The sequence below is a fragment of the Delphinapterus leucas genome, chromosome 5 (assembly GCF_059928025.1).
Source record: "Delphinapterus leucas isolate spDelLeu-1000000601 "Yukka" chromosome 5, BTC_Dleu_Yukka2, whole genome shotgun sequence".
NCBI classification, from domain to species: Eukaryota; Metazoa; Chordata; class Mammalia; order Artiodactyla; family Monodontidae; genus Delphinapterus; species Delphinapterus leucas.
Genome location: NC_143133.1, coordinates 92,767,749 through 92,789,380, shown reverse-complemented (window position 1 = coordinate 92,789,380; position 21,632 = coordinate 92,767,749). Strand labels below are relative to the sequence as shown.

Genomic DNA, 21,632 nt, shown 5'->3' with positions numbered 1-21,632 from the left:
CGAACCCGCGTCGCCTGCATCGGCAGGCGGACTCTCAACCACTGCGCCACCAGGGAAGCCCCACACGAGGCACTTCTTAAAGTGAGAACAAACGGTGGGTTTGTAGGGAAAAATCTAGAGAAATTCAGTCTGAAAGAAATTTCTGATTTCCAAACTTATTAATGGCACTCATTTCAGCCAAAAATTATTGAATGCTTACTATGTGCCAGATACTCTGCGGAGCCTGACTCTCCACTGCTTATAGCTCTTCCTCTGAAGAACTTCATTGGCGTGAGGAGCAGAGTCAGAGTGATGGACTGTTTCCTGAGGTCGGGAGAACCACCGCTGTTGACTGCTCTCTGATGGTGGCAGGAGTGTGGGTCTGGCCTCCTAACTTGCTGAGGACAGCAACTGCATTTGGAACCTCTTTTCATGTCCTCTCACAGGGCTTTGAAAAATGCTGATCACTTAGCAAGCATCCTCTCATTTTGTTTAATAACTGGTCCCTACTATGTGCCATCAATGTGGTGGCTATTTTGGGATGGACATACAAGTGTGGGAGAACCCTCGGTCCATGTCTTTAAGGAGTTTATACCCTACTCCTTACTGAATGGTTTAAGAGATATGAAAAGAACAGTAATCCTTAATTGTACCTACCTGGGATCTTTGACTTACTTCATTTATAGATCACTTTTATTTTTTATTTATTTTTGATTTTTTTAAAAAAAATTTTATTTTATTTTTTTATACAGCAGGTTCTTATTAGTCATCAATTTTATACACATCAGTGTATACATGTCAATCCCAATCGCCCAATTCAGCACACCCCCACCACTTTCCCCCGTGTCCATATGTTAGTTTTCTACATCTGTGTCTCAATTCCTGCCCTGCAAACCGGTTCATCTGCACCATTTTTCTAGGTTCCACATATATGTGTTAATATTACGATATTTGTTTTTCTCTTTCTGACTTACTTCACTCTGTATGACAGTCTCTAGATCCATCCACGTCTCAACAAATGACCCAATTTCGTTCCTTTTTATGGCTGAGTAATGTTCCATTGTATATATGTACCACATCTTCTTTATCCATTCGTCTGTCGATGGGCATTTAGGTTGCTTCCATGACCTGGCTATTGTAAATAGTGCTGCAATGAACATTGGGGTGCATGTGTCTTTTTGAATTATGGTTTTCTCAGGGTATATGCCCAGTAGTGGGATGGCTGGATCATATGGTAATTCTATTTTTAGTTTTTTAAGGAACCTCCATACTGTTCTCCATAGTGGCTGTATCAATTTACGTTCCCACCAACAATGCAAGAGGGTGCCCTTTTCTCCACACCCTCTCCAATATAGATCACTTTTATATATCTGATGTGTCAATGACCTTGTCAAGTGGATTAAGTGGACTTGATGTTTTGTAGATAGGAAACTGAGACTCAGTAGGTTAAGTGAACTCGTAACATCGTGTAGTTAACAACAGACAGAATCAAGGTTTGTAAACAGGTTGTCTGAGTTATCAGCCTAGTTCTCTTTCTACTACACCATATTACCTTTCCTTATATGTAAGAATAAAAAGATTGTGTGTGTACTCTGTGTACCTGCTTATTTGTTTATTTTATACCAAATGCCACGCAGGGACCTTAAGAAATTTGATAGAGTTGGAGTAACAGAGAGAAACGCCAGGTCTCTCCCTCCGCAAACAGACCTACCATGTGGTTGACACTGGTGAATGGCGTGTTGTCAGTGATGGTCTCAAAGGGAGACCGGGCCCCGTTGCCATCAGTGGGGGTGGCCACTTCCCAGCTGAACTGCACGGACGTCTGGTTGATGCCAGCCTCATTGCAGCGCTCCTTCATGATGGCATACTTGGGGAAATGGGGGTCGCAGGGGGTGACACAGACAAGCGGGTAGCCCGGGGAGGGGGATTTCTTGACTCCCTCCTTGGTAACCTCTTCCACGTGGTCATAGTCAGCAAGTGTGACAACCTGCAAAGGAGCAACAAAGCTTCAGCCCAGGGTGGGTATCGGGAAGGTCAGAGAACCAAGGCTCCCTTCCCCAGAGATTCAGGAGATCTCTTAACTCCTAGGGATTCTTTAAAATATAGCAGAAGTTTTAACAATGCTTGGCCAGGCATCCCTAAAAGATACTGCAGATCTTTAATGGTGGAGAACATCTTCCTCCCCCGTGAGCTAAAAGCTTTATTATCTTATTGGTCTCATTCCTAATTCAGAGCCCTATCATTCATGTGAAAAATACTCTCCCCTCCCCCCATACACAGTAACTAAAACTATATCATAAACGGCAGTTACTAGTTTAAAGTTGCATTAAATTGTTAATGATATGCCGTAGCACATTTGGCATAACAGGGGTAAATAAAGGTAGTATATTTCTTCCATGGTCAAAGAAGAGACACGTTCTGAAATGATCCTTTTACTCTATGAGACTAGTCGAGGGAAGTTATAAGACTTATTAAGACTAGCTCATTATCATGGGTTAAATTCTTGGCACCCTCTATGCATTTTCCTCCTAACTGTGAAGTCGGTGCATTCATTCTGTTCATCCCCAAACTGGGAAGCACGGTGGTACATTTCTGCAAATACTTAATTCTATGCATGTGGAGAGTATGTGGGATAACAGATGTGGGGTAATATTCCTTTTTTACTCTTCTAGGTCCCACCAAAGAAATGAGAAGATCAATTGTATTGCACCTTCTGTCTTTATCAGACTAAGGTCTCAGTATGGTTTGGTCTCACTCTTATGTCAAAACAAGGTTTCTCATCCTTGGCACTACTGACATTTGAGCCAGATAATTCCTTGCTGTTGGCGTTGTCCTGTGTATTGTAGGATGTTTAGCAGCTTCCCTGACTTCCACCCACTAGATGCTAATAGCACCTAGTGTGACAGTCATGACAACCACAGATGTCACCAGACATTGCCAAGTGTTCCCCAGAGGTGATGGGAGTGAGGGATTTGGGGGAAAGGATAAGAGCCCTCGCTCTTGGTTGAAAATCACTGTGTTACGGGGAGGGGGAAGGGTAAGCTGGGATGAAGTGAGGGAGTGGCATGGACTTATATACACTACCAAGCGTAAAATAGATAGCTAGTGGGAAGCAGCCACATAGCACAGGGAGATCAGCTCGGTGCTTTGTGACCGCCTGGAGGGGTGGGATAGGCAGGGTGGGAGGGAAACGCAAGAGGGAAGAGATATGGGGATGTACATATACGTACAGCTGATTCACTTTGTTATACAGCAGAAACTAACACACCATTGTAAAGCAATTATACTCCAATAAAGATGTTAAAAAAAAAAAAGAAAAGAAAATCACTGTGTTAGAAAAATGAAGACGTGCAGTATTGGAAGTCCTGCTTCTCTCAAGTTCTTATCTAATTACTAGGACATAAGCAACGATCCTTTGGGTTGAGAGACTCACAATGGGCGGCGCTGGCAGGATGAGGCTCCCTGACACCTCCTGGTCTAGAATCGTCACTGTGGCAGTGGTCACATCACCAAGAACAGCTTCCACTGGGTCATCCGGGCCAAGGACTAGAGAGAATGATTCATGCCACTCCCGGTCTTCATTGGACAGGATCTCAACTTTAAAGAAGATATGATCCACACCTTCGCCAAGGACAGAACAAAGAGGGCAAAGGTCCTCATTAGTGACCCACTTAAGACAGTGCAGGTTGGCACTGCTGAGGCTCTATGTTGAAATATGCCCTTTCCTTTCAGAGGTTTCCTATCAATGTAGTGGCTGCTTATCACGTTAGCCCCATCTCAAGCGAGGAATCTGTTTTCTTGGTCAAATTCCACCTGTGGTGGAGGCTCAGTACCGCAGATTTACTCTGCAACGCCATATGAGGATTAACGGCCCCTGCCTGACACTAGCTGGTGGTAATAAAAATCTGTGATCCAAAATACACTCCACCCTGGCTATGAGGTTTTTTGCCTAACTTTTCTTTCCTCTTTACATGTAGGCATGAGCTCCTGTGTGGCTGAGTGCTTGTACACCATCCTTCAAAGCTGTCTCCTGGAGGGACAAGGGCTCAAGGGCTACCTACCAGGCCATTTCTGCAAAGACAATAATGTGAAGGTTTGGCAGCCTGGAATGGGGAGGGTTAGAGCTCAGAAACCCCCTTCCTTTTCTGTAAAGTGATTCTGTGAAGGTGCAGATATCTCGGGCAGTAGTCAAGGTGCCCTTCTTCCTCTCCTATAGACATCTGGGCTAGGTTACTTCTAAGACCTGCCTTTCCCCCAGATGCTTATGCAGAAAAGGAAAAAGCTAAGACACTTGGAAGAGAGGTCCTTGTGAGGATGTGGAGGAAGGGCACCTACCTTCCCTGTAAACACGAACCAGACACATAGGGATGGAGCCGAAAGCCCTCTGAAGCTCCGGTGGGCGAGAGGGACATACAGAGACCACCCCTCCATTTCCCAGGGAGTCATTTTCTCCCTCCACTTGCTAAGACATCTCTGAAAAGACCTTCTATCACTTTTGCCCACTTCTGGGTACATCACACATGGTGCCAGGCTCTATAACAGCCTTTTCACCTTATACTGCTCCAGAAAGTTCTGGGAAAAAGCCAAGCATACAATTCAAATCTTCCTCTGTCTCATTCCTTCCATTAAATAAATATATCAGACAGTTAAACAGCTGGTTGTGACCTGAATCCTATCCTTCTTCCCTGACTCATCTTCATAGCATCTCCTAGTAGATGTCAAACCACTTGAGCATGGAGATGGTGCCTTCTGGGTTTAGTAATCCCCGAGGGGCCCAGCACAGCGGTTTGTACCAATGTTTGCTGAATGACAAACATTCAAAAATATACAAAAAATCATGTATATTTAAAAAAAATCAAGGTCCCCCCTTGCTCAACCAAATCATATGCTAACGACAGCAGCAACAAAAAATCCTTTTGAATGAGCCAAAATGCCTAGGGTGTTCTGAAGTGAAGCATTTCTTTGGCCTTTTTCTTTCTTTACCATGCCATTTTTACTAATTATAAAATTTAAAGACTCCCACAATCTCAAATGTGTGCTTAATAAGTACTTCATGCTGTTGGAAATACTGTTTCTGTCTTTCATTTTCTGCTCGTTCCTTTCTTCAAATATATCTGCCTCTCTCTTAAGTAAAACCTACAGATTGGGATTGGCATTCAATTACCAGGAATGAACTTTAAGATTCGGCTCTTTGGGTAATAATCCACACCAGACTGGGCCGACCCGTCCCGTGTGCTACAGCGAATCTTGGACGTCCTGTTCTGATCCCCTCTGCGGATCACCTTGATGTTCAGAATGGCCGTGGCATCGGGCCCTGAGGGTTCCCGGACTTGGTATGCAGCTTCTTCAAACTCAATGGTGGGAGCTTAAGGAAACAAGGTTAGGAAAACAAGAGCAAGTTGGAAAAGTGACAAAGAATTCCACCTCCCGTGAAAACACCTTCTAATGACAAGAGGGAATTTTTCACATTAGTTAACAATACAAAGGCAAAATAGCTTGCAGTCAATAAAAATCAATCAGTATTTACCCCTAAGCAATACTTTGGACAAAGGAATTTATCTGTGATTCTGCAGGAGTTGTTTGTCACATATTTCTTATTAAAAACAATATAGTGGAAGAAATATTTTTAAGCAGTTTGAAATGCATGATGTCCAAGTTTCCATCTAGGCATTATAGCTCACAGCATGTTTTTAAATCTGCACAATTTATCGAGGGACAGAGACACAGTTAAGGCCTTGATAAATATCTATTGACTGATTCTATGAACCAACTCCTTTTCATTTATGAGATATGAATTTCATTTATATACTGCTTAAATGTACCAAATCTCTGATCTTTTTTTTTTTTTTTTTGCGGTCCGCGGGCCTCTCACTGTTGTGGCCTCTCCCGTTGTGGAGCACAGGCTCCGGATGCGCAGGTTCAGCGGCCATGGCTCACGGGCCCAGCCGCTCCGCGGCATGTGGGATCTTCCCGGACCGGGGCACGAACCTGTGTCCCCTGCATCGGCAGGCGGACTCTCAACCTCTGCGCCACCAGGGAAGCCCATCTCTGATCTTTTGGATCCTCCTTCCCAGTGCTCTCAGCTCCCCAACGCTTAGCTTTTCCTAACTTCTCACAGGTTATTTAGTTAAGGATGAGTAGTTATAGTGACCGGCTACAACAATAATTCAGGAACACAAGATTTCCTAACACAATCTGATTTGAGGTACTATCCTCATTGCTATGGAACGATTAAAATTGTTGATTTTTTTAAAAAATTCAAACTATGCCTTCTTTTGTATTATATTCTCATGAGGAAGGGCAACGTGGTAGTGGTGGAGAGAGTGGGATAAGAAGATGGAAAAATTGGGAGCAATTACAAATCTTATACCATTTAAAATATAGACTCTTTCAGAAATTTCTGATGTCTCTATGTTCACTTCCCTCTTTCTCTCTCAGAAAATCAGTTCTTCCTAATTGTAGAAGATACACTTCATTTTAGACTTCATAGTTGTTACTGTGTGCACTCTTTGAAATTGAGGTATGTCACTGTAACACAGTGTGAACTTGTTACTTCTCTGAGCTTCAGTCACTGGGTTTTCTGTGTGAACAGGAGAGGTTCACTTTTTCTGTGTGAACAGGAGAGGTTCAGGATTTGAACCTGAGTCTCCTTGGGTAAAGGGCTAATTCAACTTCAAGGCTGGCTTTTTTGCTTTTTTCCCAATGTCCAAGTTAGTCCCTATTTTAATATTAGAAAACCTAAGAGTCTCACTGACTCTTGCGTAGATTCTAGAATCTGATAAAATAAGGTTCTACATGCACTTTCGTTGCTTACAGCTGTGTAACTAAGAACGTAAATTATATAACTTTGCTGAGGTTCAATTTCTTTACCCATAATACAGGGATAATAACACCTACCTCAAGGGGCTACTGTCAGAATGAAATGAAATAGTATTATATGCTTAGAATGGTTCTTAGTATACAGTCAATATTCAATAAAAACAGCTGTTACTATTTGTAGTTTTATTGTCCATTTATTAAAATACCTATTTTAACAAAACAGGTATGTCCCTATTTGAAACAGATTTTGTTTTCTTTGGTGCCTGGGTCACTCTTTGCTGACAGCTGACTAAAGAATTTAAGTTTTTTTAGGTTAGTAGGCCAAATCAATTAGACAGAAGAAAACTGAGAAATTAGACTTTTCCAGAAAGGTGGCAGCGTTTTAAATCAGTTCATTGGACTCAACTGATTCGGATTGTATTTCCAATCCTGCTCTTGAATTGCAGTGACTTAAACATTTTTATTCTCTGTCTGTCTTAGCATCTCTGCCCTAGCGTTTAACCATACCTGCTCCCTATCTCTTGGTGATGTGGTAGAGAACAATGTGATTTAAAATACTGGAGCTCTGCAGACGGTGATCATTTGCTGCCAATATTTTATACAGATACTCTAAGGCTGTTATCAGTAGACACTTGTATAGTGCTTTCATTTTTCAAAACACCTGTAATTATGTTATTGGTGAAACATCCGTTCATGTCCCATCAACCTAAGAGTAACTAAAGGCAATTTCTTCCATTACCATCTTCATCATTGGATATGGTGATGGTGGCCATGTTATTCTTTCCAACTCTGGCTCCACTCCAGTGGTTCCCAAGAGGATGGCCAAGGTAGACCCTGAACTGTTCCTCAGGCTCAAACATGGAGTCATCGTGGATATAGACAGTACAGTTCTTCATCTAGAGCCAAGGGCACAGGAAAGAGTAAAATTTGCAGTGAGATATCAATAATTGGCTTGGCTTTCCCTAGAAAATGATTTTTCTTCTTTGTAGCATCAAAAAGTCAACACAGATTCCAAAATGTCCCAACTGTTTCGTTTATAAAATAGAATGTTTAACAGTTCATGCCTGAGTGGACCTACCCATATGTGGAGACTTGTATTAAACATTCCAAACGATTTTGAATTATTGGTCATACGTTATGAACAACATCAAAATGAATCACTAAAAAGCATCTGTAGAACATCTGTGTGCTTTCCCACATTTTGCCTGGGCTCATCTGTACCTTTGTACATGTTATGATAGGTAGATTTCTGATGGTGAGGGTTTAACATATGGATTAGACTTCCTGGAGAGTTGAATGATATTCCTTTTCCCTTGTGAAAATTGAAGACTCGTATAAGGAACTCAGAAAGCCTTCCTGTTAGGCTAAAGACACCTTTAAAAGCTACAGAACTCTCAAATGTGTTGCCGAATGGTGGCTCATCTGAAAACTGAGAACTGAATGTCTGAGAACACAATCTAAATCCCTGTTGGATGAAAAGAAATCAAGCGCTTCCCAAACTGAATATTCTCTACTGAGGACTTGTCTTCTTGGCAAAACGTAAAATAAGGTCACAACATTTTATTTATTTATTTATTTTTTGCGGTACGCGGGCCTCTCACCGTTGTGGCCTCTCCCGCCGCGGAGCACAGGCTCCGGACGCACAGGCTCAACGGCCATGGCTCACGGGCCCAGCCGCTCCGTGACATGTGGGATCTTCCCGGACCGGGGCACGAACCCATGTCCCCTGCATCGGCAGGCAGACTCTCAACCACTGCGTCACCAGGGAAGCCCAGGTCACAACATTTTAGATAACAGAGCAGCCTCGATTGTAGAGTCATGTGATATGAAGTGTGATTATTTTTAGTTTACCACTTTAAATTCATTATACTACCATATTGCAAAGGATATGTGGATATAGAGGTTTCACTGTCATACTTCCTAAGTCATACTAAATGGAGGGAGAATATCTCTGTGAACATTTACCTGTGGCTTGCTGACCGGGTTTTAAGTCCCTGAAGAATGTTCCCCTTTTTATCCCTACCACATCTTCCTTACAATAAGAATTTCTTTACGGAAAGCATGAATCTAGTATCGACTCTTCGGTATATCTTAAAAAATAAGACATTCTAGTGAATGACAAGTTCCAAAGACATATTGCTTAGCATGACAAAGAAGATGAAGATTCCAAAATGTGCTTACGAATGAGAGATTGCCATGTGGGTAACATCTGGAGTATTAAGCTGTATTTTCTTTATAATTTTATTTAACTACAAACTGCCTCTTGGATAGGCAGAGAATCCTCTTCTGAACTTAAAACAAATACAGACATGCAGACTCAAAGCTGGAGATTGTATTTATAGTATTTATATGTGTTTTAAACACGTATTTCAACCTGCCACCAGTAAAATTCCCATAAAATACATAACTAAGACAGGGCTTTTATGAGTCATGAAGGTGTGAAAGACTTGAGAGTCTCAAATAAGGATGCTATCGATTTTTTTTTTTTTTTTTTTTTGGTGGTAAAGAATGGAGGGAGAATCTCGGGTGACCTGGGATGTGTAAAGTCTTTTTATGCTAAACTTCAAAAGAACTAATCATAAGGCAAAAATTTCACACGTTTGCTTATATCAAAACAAAGATTTCTGTTCAACTAAGAACACCAAGGGCAAAGGTAATAGATGAGTGACAGAGAAAGGCACTATGTTTACGATATCTAAAACATCTAAACACCGGCAAGGATTAATGTTACTATTTAGGATTATTAATATTAAGATCAATATTTAGAATATACAAGGAAGCCCTGCAAATCAGTAAGAAAATGACAGCAATACAATAAAACAAGGAACAAAGGATAGAAATAATAGATTTTCATAAGAGAAACTCAATGAACTAACAAGCATATAAAATAGTATTAGAGAAATGCAAATTAAAATGAGATATAACTTTCTACATACCAGATTAGTAAACATTAAAAGATGAGTAATTGAAAAAGTGTTGAAGAGTATGTAGGGTTTTAGCAGCACTCATGTACTGCTAGGGACACTTTGGAATGTATTCTGATATTATTTTTTCAAATTAAGTACTTTCATGCCCTGTGGTCCAGAAATTTCGCTGCTGAGTTTTTATCCAAAGAAATCCCCCCTCGGGTGTGTAAGTGGACATGTAAGAGGATTTGCACTGCAGCACTGTTAGTGGTGGCAGCATGATAGGAGGTGACTGGGCCCTAAAACTGAGGGTCTTCACTGTCTATTGCTGAGAGTAAATGGGTAAAAGGTAGTAAATGCACATCATGAAATGCTAGGCAACAGTCTGAAGCAACAGATTAGATAGACACATAAGTGACATGCACCGGTACTAAAACATATTGCTGAGTAAACGCAGAAAACATTCGAAAAAGATATAACACAGTAGCAGTTTTAGAAATAAAAATTATATACATAAAGAACCAGACATTTTTTTAAGAACAAATAGAAAATAAGAGAGATACACATTAAGTACAATCGATTGATTACCTCTGAGGCGGGGAAGGGAATGTGGCTGCAGAGTAGGGGTAAAATGAAATGAATAAATCAACAAAATAAAGAGAAGGGCCTTGAACTGGCCAATGGGGACTTCATGCCTTGAAACAAGGGGTACAACTGACTCAATCATCTGAAACTGAGATCCAAAAATGGAGAAATATGATTCTCATTCAATATATGCTTTGGATATACACTGAGGTTGCAAGCTTTGAGTCTGATGCAGCCACACTTAGTGACTAGAGTTTCTCAGGAATTCTTGTGTCCGTATGTATCATTTTTCATTATATTGCCAAGAGAATACTCCACTGTCTTGAATGTGCTCAGCCGAACAGGTGTTCAGTCCTGTGCTATTGGTCCTATGCCAGAACGTGTGTTGCCCTGGGACAGGGGCCCAGGTATTAGAGAACTGTCTCCTCCTTCTCCAGATAACATTAGTGGAGTGTGTTCATCTCCCATGTAGGTTCAAATTAAGAGGAGTCCCCAGTCATTTGATTCTGCTAAATTCCAAAAATGTTCTACATCATCTAAATATCCCAGCTCAGCCAATGACATAGGTATTTGGTCATAAATGGGAGACAAAGAAGACAACCACATGGAAGAGATGACATTATTAAAAGAATGGACGGTTAATTGGAAACTTCCTAGGATGTTCAGAATTTGTCTAAATTACTTCACTATGGACAAATAAAAGCATCAGGGAAGGAGGGAATCCCATTCTTCAGCCACCAGGAATCCACTTACTTTCTCCCCTTTGAGAAATGTAATCCGTGAAGAGTCTGTGTTTCTTCTGTCCTCAAAGTCCTCCATGACCTGAGCTGAATGGCCCTGAGTATAGCACCTCACTGAAGACTCGTAGCTCAGGTCCCCACTCCGAATGATGGGTACGTGTAGGACACCCTCCTTCTCCTTCACTAGGAGCAAATCCTTGGCAAACTGCATGCTGGGCACTGGGTGAGCAGAAGGAAAGACGGAGGCATTGTTAGTGGCATGCTGAGGGAGCTGGCGGCCACTTGGCAGGACTGGCAGCCAGTTGGCAGGACGGCTCCACTAAGGGCCACCAGAGGCCGATAAACTACAAGCAGTCAGCAGATTTCAAGGCCTGGCTGCTACTCTCAGGACAAGGGAACTGCTTCCGCTGTGAGTACAGTTCCAGCAAAATAGAACAAATCAAGTTTGCACCAGTTTCTGCATCCAGTTTTTGCACCAGTCACCATCTCAAATACAGACAGGCGATGCAAATAAAGAAATGGGCCACGTGGAAAATCCTGATAGAGACCTGAAGACCCAGAAAAGTTCATGTTCCTTCTAAGGCTACCAAAAGAAAAACAGCAGTGCAAGGCTGATGAGAAATGGCCACTCACATTGGTCCTGGGCCAGGAAGACAAAAGGGAAGAGCAGGGACATCGGTAAAGAGGAAGGAGCAGGTCATGTTTAAAGGGAGTTTTGCCCCTCAGCTTCGTTCTTTTGTTGGCAGGTCTTCCTATTTTCAAACAAAATCAGAGATCTGCATTTTTGTGTCATAGCTCCTCAGTTTTAAAATAGCAAGCAATTAAAACAGTAAAAAGAGATTCCATACAGGCCCAAACTATTGGAGCCAAACAAAACACATCCATAAGCTGAATTTGGCCAGTGGGCCCCAGTCTGTGACTACTGCTGTGGGGTTACCTCGTCTTTAACAACTCACATGGCCTCATCTGACTTTAGGGAAGGACCGTAGCCAAATGGTGGTTAAAAACGAGGGCTCTGGAATAAGCGCGTCTGAATTTCCATCCCAGCCCTGCTACTTATTAGCGGAATGACACAGGGCAAGTTACTGAGATTTTCTGAGCCTTGGGCTTTTTTAAATACGTAAATTGGAAATGTTAATATCTAACTTGTAAAATTATTGGGAGGATTGAATTGAATGAGATTAGGTATGCATGGTGCTCAATACAGGATCTGGCAAACAGCAGGCACTCAAATTTGGGTAGAAATTATTTTATTATGGTTTGTATTGCCCCCTATCTCCAGGCTTCTCAATATAATGGATCATGTTTCTATGTGTGCAGACATATAAATAAAAATTGGAATGATTCAAGTATAAAATAATAATAATAATAATAATAATAATAATGGATCAGTGTTTCTTCCTTACTTTCTACAAGGCTTTAAGTAATATTCTGCATTAAGACATGTCCCCTTTCGAGACCAACATTTTGTTGAGTGCTGGTTATTATTTTCTTAATGGACAATACAGAGAAGTATTCCATCCAGTCATATGTCAAATTAGTGTTTGGGGCTGCAGGAAGCTGACCTATTTCCTGGCTACGTCCTGGATGTGCCCTGCCCAACCTGAAAGGAAGGAACAGAAGGGGTGAGCACCAAGCTCTCTGCAAGTCAATACGTAGAAAGCTCTCTCTGCCTCCAGCTTGTCCACTGCTCAGAACTGTTGGCATTAGCAAATATAAAACAAATCCATTATCTGAGCTAAGCCTAACAGTTACCATTTATCACTAAAGAAAAACCCAGAAGATGCCTCTAAAAAGAAGATGAGTGACTTTGGCATCAGGTCCTGCACATTACTCATTTGGGGCTCTTTCCATCCAGTGCTATTAAGAGGTGGGTGGGAATGACATGACCTTGCATGAGGACAAGAAGGAAGCTTGTTGCCAGGTAAAAAGCAACACAAGCAAGAAAGCTTTTCTACTCACGGCAGATTTTATCTAATGCTTTGGATTGATTTTTCTTGCTGGTCTGACAGGCATCAAGTTGGAGGTGAGTTAAAAGCTAAGTGGTAATGTTTGGGTTTTGTCATGTATTAATCAACCCCAGATTCCTCTTGAGATGTAAAAGACTCCTTTCCCTCTATTTAACATGTATTAACCTTTACTCCTATGCCTATCTGCTTAAAAAAAAAAAAAAAAGGAAAAGAAAAGAAAAGAAAGCAGTGGGTGAACACTCCTCATGATTGCCTTCTGGGAAAAATCCCTGCTTTTAAGGAGCCCCCAGTTCAGTGGGAGACAAGCGGAGCCAATGGACAGGCAATGGGTGGGTTTGGAGACATTTATCTGCAGGGGGTTATGGCATACAAAGGGCCCAGCCCGGGTCAGGCATTGTGTTAAGGGCTTCCATACACATCATTTCTCATCCTCTTGACAACCCTGCAAGGCACTGCAGTCTCTACAGGAAGTAGGGGTGCCGTCCATGGGGTGTCATTTCTGCCTGACTGCAGAACCCCTTCGCTTTCCACATGGATGAGGTATATGAATGGGAAATGGAAACCACTCTGTGAAGGCTTATGGGCTCGCAGTGGGTATCATGCACTATTGTCAACACCTCTCTGAGAAAATCAATTTGTAGTTATCTTCTTATTTGTGTAAGTCTTGTGTTTTGAAATAGATTTCAGGACTCTGCTCTATACTACTCGGTAACCCCAGTGCTGGGCACCAGTCTTAGGCATGGAAACTGTCAACCAACGCTGTTCCCCGCTAATCTTCTTAGTAACTGACAAAGTGAGTGCAGACACCAACTGCCTGGAATGCAGTGGCCTCTTTATGGGTGATGGTTAAGCCTGAGATTTAGGAAAAATCCCGGCTCTGGTTCTTTGAGTTAATGAGTAGGTGGGACACAGCTACATACATACACAGGGATGCGGTGCGGCAGCGGCTACAAGGCCTTTCTTGCCTTGCTCAGCAGCCTTCAGGGCAACACCAAAGTCTAATTCCAGGTATCAGAGCAGAAGACAAAGGTAAAAACAGAAAATATTCTGAGATGAGCCACTTAGATGATTTAAGGGCCTGAAATCGGCCCGGTGGGGTAAGATAAAAGGAGCTGAGGTCACTTGGAAAGGCTGGAAGCTGACTCTATAAGGATCTTGAGTGACATTAAGCATTGTCACATAGAGCGGCAGTGGCCAGCTAAAACTGCAAAATGAAAAGTCATCATGGTAGAGCATAAAACCAGAAGGCTGGACTCGCATAGAATAGACCTGGGCTTTAACTCTCACTCCCTCACCTCCTCTCTGTGTGATCTTAAGTTATTTAACCTCAATTTCACAAGTTGGAGAGGATTAGAGGTAAAGTAATTAGAGATCTTTCTACCCTAGAATGTGCACATTGAAGGGGCTCAACGAAAGCCAGCAGTTACTGGGAAGGATAACCAACAGAGATAATTGTGAACACTGCAATGGGTTACTGAAATAGATTTGCAGATTTCTTTCTCTGTGATAAAGATCTTGAATGAATATATATTGTTGTAGTCTTCCTGAAAGGTGATATTTTATTTAACATATTCATTTTCTAAGTTTGCAACCCTAATGCCCGTCAGTAGAATGCAAGGATAATCTAAATGGAATCTTCTATGTTGATCAGAGTGCAATGGAGTTTGTGTGTGTTACTGGACTCCCACTGGCAAGTGTGTCAAATTACAGGTGCATCAGGAAGAAAAGAAATTAACATGTAATAAAATCTCCTACGTGCCAGGTACTATGGTAGGTATTTTCACATATTTTAACTAATTTAATCCTTACAACAATCTTATCGGTATGTCATTATTTATAGATGAACAAAATGAGGCTCAGTAACCTTAGCCACTGAGCAAGGAAGTGGTGGGCGGGGATTATATTTCAGGATTTCTGACTTTCCATTCACTTTCCACTTCATCAGAAGGGAATTAACTATCCTTTCATGTAAAAGAATAAGAAGCCTTTCCAAGAATAAAAAGAATAAATGAATTTCCCTTTTTCTTCTTTTTTAACTTCTTTAAGGAAAAAAAAGTCCCACATATTCTCCAACTTCACCAAATAGAACCTAGTGCAAAGAGTATGAACTTGGAGCCAAAAGTCCTAGAATGCACGCTGGTTCCTCCATTTACTAGACTTTGGGTGTATGTTTACTTCCCTGATTCTCAGTCTCCTTATCCAAAAAATAGAAATAAGAGTAAAACGACGGGATTATGAGAAAATGAGATAATGTTTAATTGATGACTCTGTAAACTCTGAGGTAACATTCAACATAAAGCAGTATAATTGTTATTATCTTGTTCATGGTTAAAAAGTTACCATTTTGTGAATCATAAACCTAAATATAAAACTTAGAACTACGAAACTTCCAGAAGTGAACATAGGAGAAAATCTTTGTAACCTTGGCTTAGGCAAAGATTTCTTACATACAACACCGAAAGCACAATCTGTAATAGAAATATCGATAAATGGGAACACTTAAAAGTAAAAAACGCTTGCTCTTCAAAAGACATTGTTAAGAGAACAAAAAACAAGCAACAGATTGGGATAAAATATTTGCAAAAAACCAAATCTTTGTCCAGAATCTACAGCAATGCAGTAATAGAGGAGAAAACCCAACTTTAAAAATAGGGAAAATATTTGAACAATACTCTGTCAAGAAAGATATATGGATGGCAAGTAATCACCTGAAAAGAGAGCAATGTCGTTAGTCGTTCACTACACACCTACTGGAATAACTAAAAAGCCCCACAAAAACCTGATGTGGTTCTCATACAACGCTGGAGGTAATGCAAAGCAGTCACAACCATTTTGGAAAACAGGCTGGCTCTTTCTAATAATGTTAGACGAACACTTACCCATATGACCCAGCAACCCCACTCCTAAGTACTGACTCCAGAGAAATGAAAACCTATATTCACACCAGAAACTACTCAGCAATAAAGGGAATGAACCACTCATATTTGCAGTAACATGGAAGACTCTCAAATGCAGTGTTCTAAGTGAAAGAAGCGAGATTCAAGGTGCTACCTATTACATGGTTCCATTTCTATGACATTCTGGAAATGGCAAAACTTCAGGGACAGAAAACAGCTCAGTAGTTGCCAGAGCTTGGGATGGGGAGAGGTTGACTACAAAGGGACACGAGAGAATTCTGTAGGGTGCTGGAACTGTTCAACATCTTGATCGTGGTGGTGGGTGAATTTTAACTTACGTAAGTTAGACCTCAATAAACCTAAGTCTAAAATAACATACTACTTTGGATATATGCAAATATATAACAAAAAACTGGTTAAAATAGTTGTCTTCAGGGAGGGGAGCTGGAGGGTTTGGAGCCAGGGGTAGAAGGAAGACAATTTTCATAGTATATCTTTTTTGCTGTTTGCTCTTTTTACTACATAAACGGATAGGTTATTTAAAAACAAAAAATTAAAGATCGCCCTGCTGGGCTGCCAGTTCCTTCTTTGGTGACTCTGTAGTCACTGAAGAGTTTAATCATGGATTCTATATTCATCACCGGGGATGCTGACGAGGGTCCTCCTGCTTGAGGTGAAAGTTGAACTTGATCTTCTCCACCCAACTCTAGAATCTGACAATTCCAGATTTCATCAGTTCTTCCCCAGAAGAACTGGGGAAGTCCTTTCCTGTTCATCCTCTTGTTGCTTAGGTCAGCTCTTCAGTGGGGACTCACATTTTTGTACAGGTACTTGTGTCTATTCATTCCTGCACATCACCCACAAGATGGCCAGTATTAGTTTCCTCAAACAAAAGTCACACCACTCCTCTGCTCAGAAGCATCTGCTGCTCCCCTTTACCTCCAAATTCCTGACGTTGGAACATAAGACCTCTTAGAACTTGTCTCCACCCTGTATTTCCATTTCATTTTCTTCCATTCACCTCTTGCCAGGCTCAAAGCAAAAGTAAGCATCTCACTGTTCTCCAGATATGTGTCTTTCAAAATTTTATACCTTATGTATACTATAGCTCTCCATTTAACAAAGCTTTATTTCATTATCCATTAGATAAACTAACTCCTACCACACCTGAAGACTCTGTTTAAATATCACCTCCTTTGTGAAATCTTCTATGATTCTTGCACGCATAGTTACCGTTCAGTCCCCTCTGCCCCTACACCTACTGGATTTATCACACTATTAAGTCATTTATCATAATATTTTATTTTTTTTCTGTCTAAGGATCTGATCCCCTAACTAGACCTTGAGCTTCTTGAAGACACAACTCAACCAGGCATACCTGGTTGCACTTCACTTTGCAGATACTATGTTTTTTACAAATTGAAGATTTGTGGCAACCCTGCCTTGAACAAGCCTATCAGAGCCAATTTTCCAACCGCATTTGCTCACTTTGTGTCTCTGTGTTACAGGTTGGTAATTCTCCCAATATATCAAACTTTTTCATTATTATTGTATCTGTTAACGGTGATTGTGATCAGTGATCTTTGATGTTACTACTGCACAAAGATTATGGTTTGCTGAAGGCTCAGATGACGATTAGCATTTTTTAGCAACAAAATGTTTTAAATAAGGTATGTACATTGTGTTTTAGACATAATGCTATTGCACACTTAATAGACTACAGTATAATGTAAACTTTTATATACACTGGGAAACTAACAAATTCATCTGACTTGCTTTATTGCGATGATCACTTTAATGTGGTGGCCTGGAACTGAACCTGGAATATCTCTAAAGTATGCCGTACATCTTTTTGTGCCTAGCAGATGCCAGAAACAGGAATGATTGTTTCTGTCCCATATTTCTATGTGAAAGTGTACATGTGCATGTACTCATGTACACACACACACACACACACATTTCTTGAATGAAAATGTGAATGAGTTCCAATGTCATATACGTGGATATTAAGGAAAAAATAGAAATCTTGCCTGAACCACCAGCTGGCATCCCCAATCTCTTACCGTCCTGGAATGTGTCATTAATTGCAATGACAGCCTGGAAGGGTTTGGTCAGTTCGGCCCCTTGTGCTGAGCTGAGGAAAACCACAAATGTCTCCAGCCCTTCAATCACAGGATATTGAGTGTCATCCAAGATGGTCAAGGTGCAATACTAGAAGAGAGATCAGGATGTTAACTAGACTTACTGTGGTGTTCATTTCACAATATATACAAATATTGAATCATTATGTTGTACACCTGAATCTAATATAATGTTATATGTCAATTCTACCTTTAATTTTTAAAAAATTAAAAATTTTTTCTAATTAAAAAAGAGAGGGAAAATCAAAGCAAATCTTAAAGGATGCTCACCAACCAGCACTCATTTGCCTTTGGGAGATTAGGGCAAAGGTGACAATTTGCCTTTCTTCGGTGGTCTTAAAGTAAATTTTTTAAACCCATAAAATGATCATCTCTGTATCACATACCATAGGTGTTTTGTTTCTAGATACTTGCATCGATCTAGTGCAGTTTCTATCCTAAATCCATGGTGCTGGATATTAGATGCTGAAAATGTCACTTGGAGAGTTTGTCGAAGATCTCTCTAAGTTTGTTCTTTGTGTTTTTGAAGAACGGGAAGATCATAATACTTCGGTATTTTACAGTCCTCCAGAGAGTTTGGAGAACAGACTAAAGACAACATGATCAGACCCATCTGGCCTTTGACCTCTGTATGCGCACCTGCTCAGTGACACCTGGCCCAAAGTCCACCTTCCTAGAGCTGGGAACGTAGTCTACTCCTGGAGTGGCAGAAGCTGGGTCCGAGGGCCGCGTTGCACACCAGACAGACGTGAGGGTGGAAAGGTCAGTCCCGTGGCGGATAACTGGGATCTTCACCGTGCCTGAATTGAGAGTCATACATTTCAGTGGTCAACCCGGAACCAGAAAATGGGTGCGGTTTTCAGAACAATGTCCTCCCTCACAGCAGTGGCAGCTTCAGCCTGCTAGCTTGCCTAGTCCCCCTTCAGTGACGTTCCTGTGCTCCCTCCGAGGGAGGTTGAGAGGCGTCACCATCCCTCTTTGTACTGACATTAAGATCAAGAGCAGACCTGAAGGAGGTCCTCAGGGAGGTGGTGCTGGAGAGACAGCCCTTAGGGGAAAGTGGTTTTGTGGTTTCAAGGAGGAGACTGTTCACAGGAGAAGAACAATGGACCGAGGAGAGGTGGGTCCACTGAAAAACATCTCAAGTCTATTTAGGGAGAAGAAACTCAGAGGCTAGGGCCTCAGGGACGAGCTAGAAAATAACCAGTTAAGGAAAAACCAGCTAGGGGACTCTATGGAGCCTGGAGCTGAATGTTCCTAATTAAATGTTCCTAACTGGGTGATTTTCCTATTTTATCTGAGTGGTGCACACATCATTACTTAAACCATACGTGCTTATTGCTTATCTTAGGAAGAAGCGCATCTTCTGGTCGCTGTGACAACATACTTTGTAGGGTCCTAATGATACATGACTAAATTTCTAGCTGTTTTCACAATCAAGGTCAGAGAAAAGCTACGTGACAAGCCCATCAATCATATTTTTCCAGCCAATAAGCTGAGAGGTGACAAGCAGTCATGGCTGGGCAGTTGGTGTACGGGAAAGGAAACGTGGTATAATAGAAAGGTCTGGGTTCTAATCCAGCTCTGTCATATTAGCTGGTCTTTGATGATTTATTTAATCTCTCTGGGACTCCATTTGCTTTTATATATAAATGAGAATGAATGGAATGCACATGGCATGGTGGCTGGCATTCAGTAAGTGTTCCAAAATATTAGTTTTTTACTATCCCTTAGAATTTCACTTTCAAAGAGGTGCAAGGTCTTGATCAGGGGGCTCAGATGAGCAGACACTCAGCACATCTGCTGCCTCTTTTGCAGGATGTCTGACAGCAGCACGCAGAAGACTTTGAGATCCTTGTGGAGCCCAAAGAGGGAAGAGGCCTGGGTGGAAGAAATCTGCCCACTGCCTGCCTTGGGCTGTTATATGAACGAGAAAGTTCCATTTGTTAAGACACTGAAACTTTGCATTTATTTGTTTTGGCAGCTAGCAGTACACGAAATAATTTACCTCCATCCTCAACAGGTCACATTTCCCTCCTTCACAAGCCAAAATGCTTAGCACCACGCCCTCCCTCTGGACCACAGAGGTCAGCCAGTGAACTCTAAGCCAGATCCCTCCCTGCCATCAGTAACCAGAGCAAGACAAGTGGATGGAACTCCCTATTCTTCACTACCTTCCATTCTTGGTCTTGATGCCTAGTAGTGCCTGCCTCAGACTGACAACGGTGTCACTGAGGAATGGCATCCTAAGGGCATTCTCAAAACTAAGAGGAAATTGTTCAAGGAAGGGATCAGAGGATGGATGAGGGAACCCCAGAGACGCTTTCCATTACCTGCATCCTCGCTGACAGTAAAAGCCGTGTTGCCCAGGGACACAGTAGAGGCATCATTGGGACCGGTAATGAGCACCTCGGCCGACGCCACACTTCCGATGCGGGCGTTACCGGAAGCATCTGCCAGGGCAATCTCAAACTCTTCTTCCTCTTCATACTCGCTGTCATCGATGAGCATGACATCGCAGGTGGACATGGTGACACCACGCCCGAATATCACACGACTCTCAGCGGACATCCCTCTAGATTTAAAATCAGAGCCCGATTCTAGAGCATACAGGCTACTTCCCATAGCTGACTTAGGCACCGTGTAGCAAATTGCAGATACAATGCTGCTTGAATCCCCTGAAATACAAACGGCAAGAAAACCAAAGCATTTGAATGAGCACTTCTCAGATTTTGAAATCTCTGGTAATTTGACAGGCTTGATCCTCTCTGACATATTCCATATTCTGTTCAAACTCTGACATGAAACCTTCCTGCTTTGCAGTTTCTTAAGCCTGTGGTATAAACCACTTGAGGATCTAATATACCCCAGATACTTCACCAAACAACTTGAAATGGATTTCCTATTCTGTGAATTTTGTGCTCTGTTAATTCACAAGACTCATTGCCCACCATCTAAGACCACGGCGGGTGGAGAGATAAGAGACATATTTGGTACTTTAAGCAGCAAAGTAATTGTGTCCTGAAGGCCGTGCTATGAGCCCAGTTCACGCCTTTCTGAATAAACTTCTGCACGTTAATTCCCAGGGAGAAATAAGCTTGTTTAAAAAGAGGAAGACAAAACAAAATAAACCCCAGCTCCCTGAACAAATGACTTTACTTATTAGTGTTGCCACTTCCCTGGGTGACAGCGTGTTTGGGCTTGGCTGGCTGGCCCGGAGCAATCAACGGGGCTTGCTTGTAATCCGAGGGGCATTGCCAAGGGTTGGTGCTCTCTGCAGTGTCTGTCACACTAACACACAGTCAGCAGATGCAACAAAATACCCGACGTCATCACTTACAGTCATGCTGTGGCTTTGAATGGGGATTTAATTTCCAGGTGTTTTATAAAGTCTCAATATTGCACAATCATAAATCCATACGATCTTTGTTTTGATTATCCACCCCTGCAGAATTGCCCTTTATTTCTCACACACAGTTTATTTCTCATCTGAGCTCTACGTGGGACACTCACGTAGGAAAACCTTTAAACACATTTTCTGTCTTCTAAGAACTAAGAGAGGAAGCCAGTTCTTACAAATTGTAACTACCCTCCT

At 41.7% G+C, this 21,632-nt stretch overlaps 1 protein-coding gene across 1 annotated transcript in view; it reads right to left on the bottom strand.

Annotated features, from left to right (window-relative positions):
- Window positions 1-21,632, bottom strand: part of FRAS1 (Fraser extracellular matrix complex subunit 1) — a 466,514-nt gene that overhangs the window by 35,021 nt on the left and 409,861 nt on the right. Inside the window, exons 56-63 of the mRNA XM_022599506.3 lie at window positions 20,371-20,715; window positions 18,677-18,837; window positions 17,960-18,107; window positions 11,043-11,248; window positions 7,538-7,694; window positions 5,144-5,344; window positions 3,413-3,600; window positions 1,691-1,966 (exon numbers count right to left, since the gene is read on the bottom strand). Coding sequence (XP_022455214.2) covers window positions 1,691-1,966; window positions 3,413-3,600; window positions 5,144-5,344; window positions 7,538-7,694; window positions 11,043-11,248; window positions 17,960-18,107; window positions 18,677-18,837; window positions 20,371-20,715 — 1,682 coding nt within the window. The remainder of the gene's footprint in view (window positions 1-1,690; window positions 1,967-3,412; window positions 3,601-5,143; window positions 5,345-7,537; window positions 7,695-11,042; window positions 11,249-17,959; window positions 18,108-18,676; window positions 18,838-20,370; window positions 20,716-21,632) is intronic.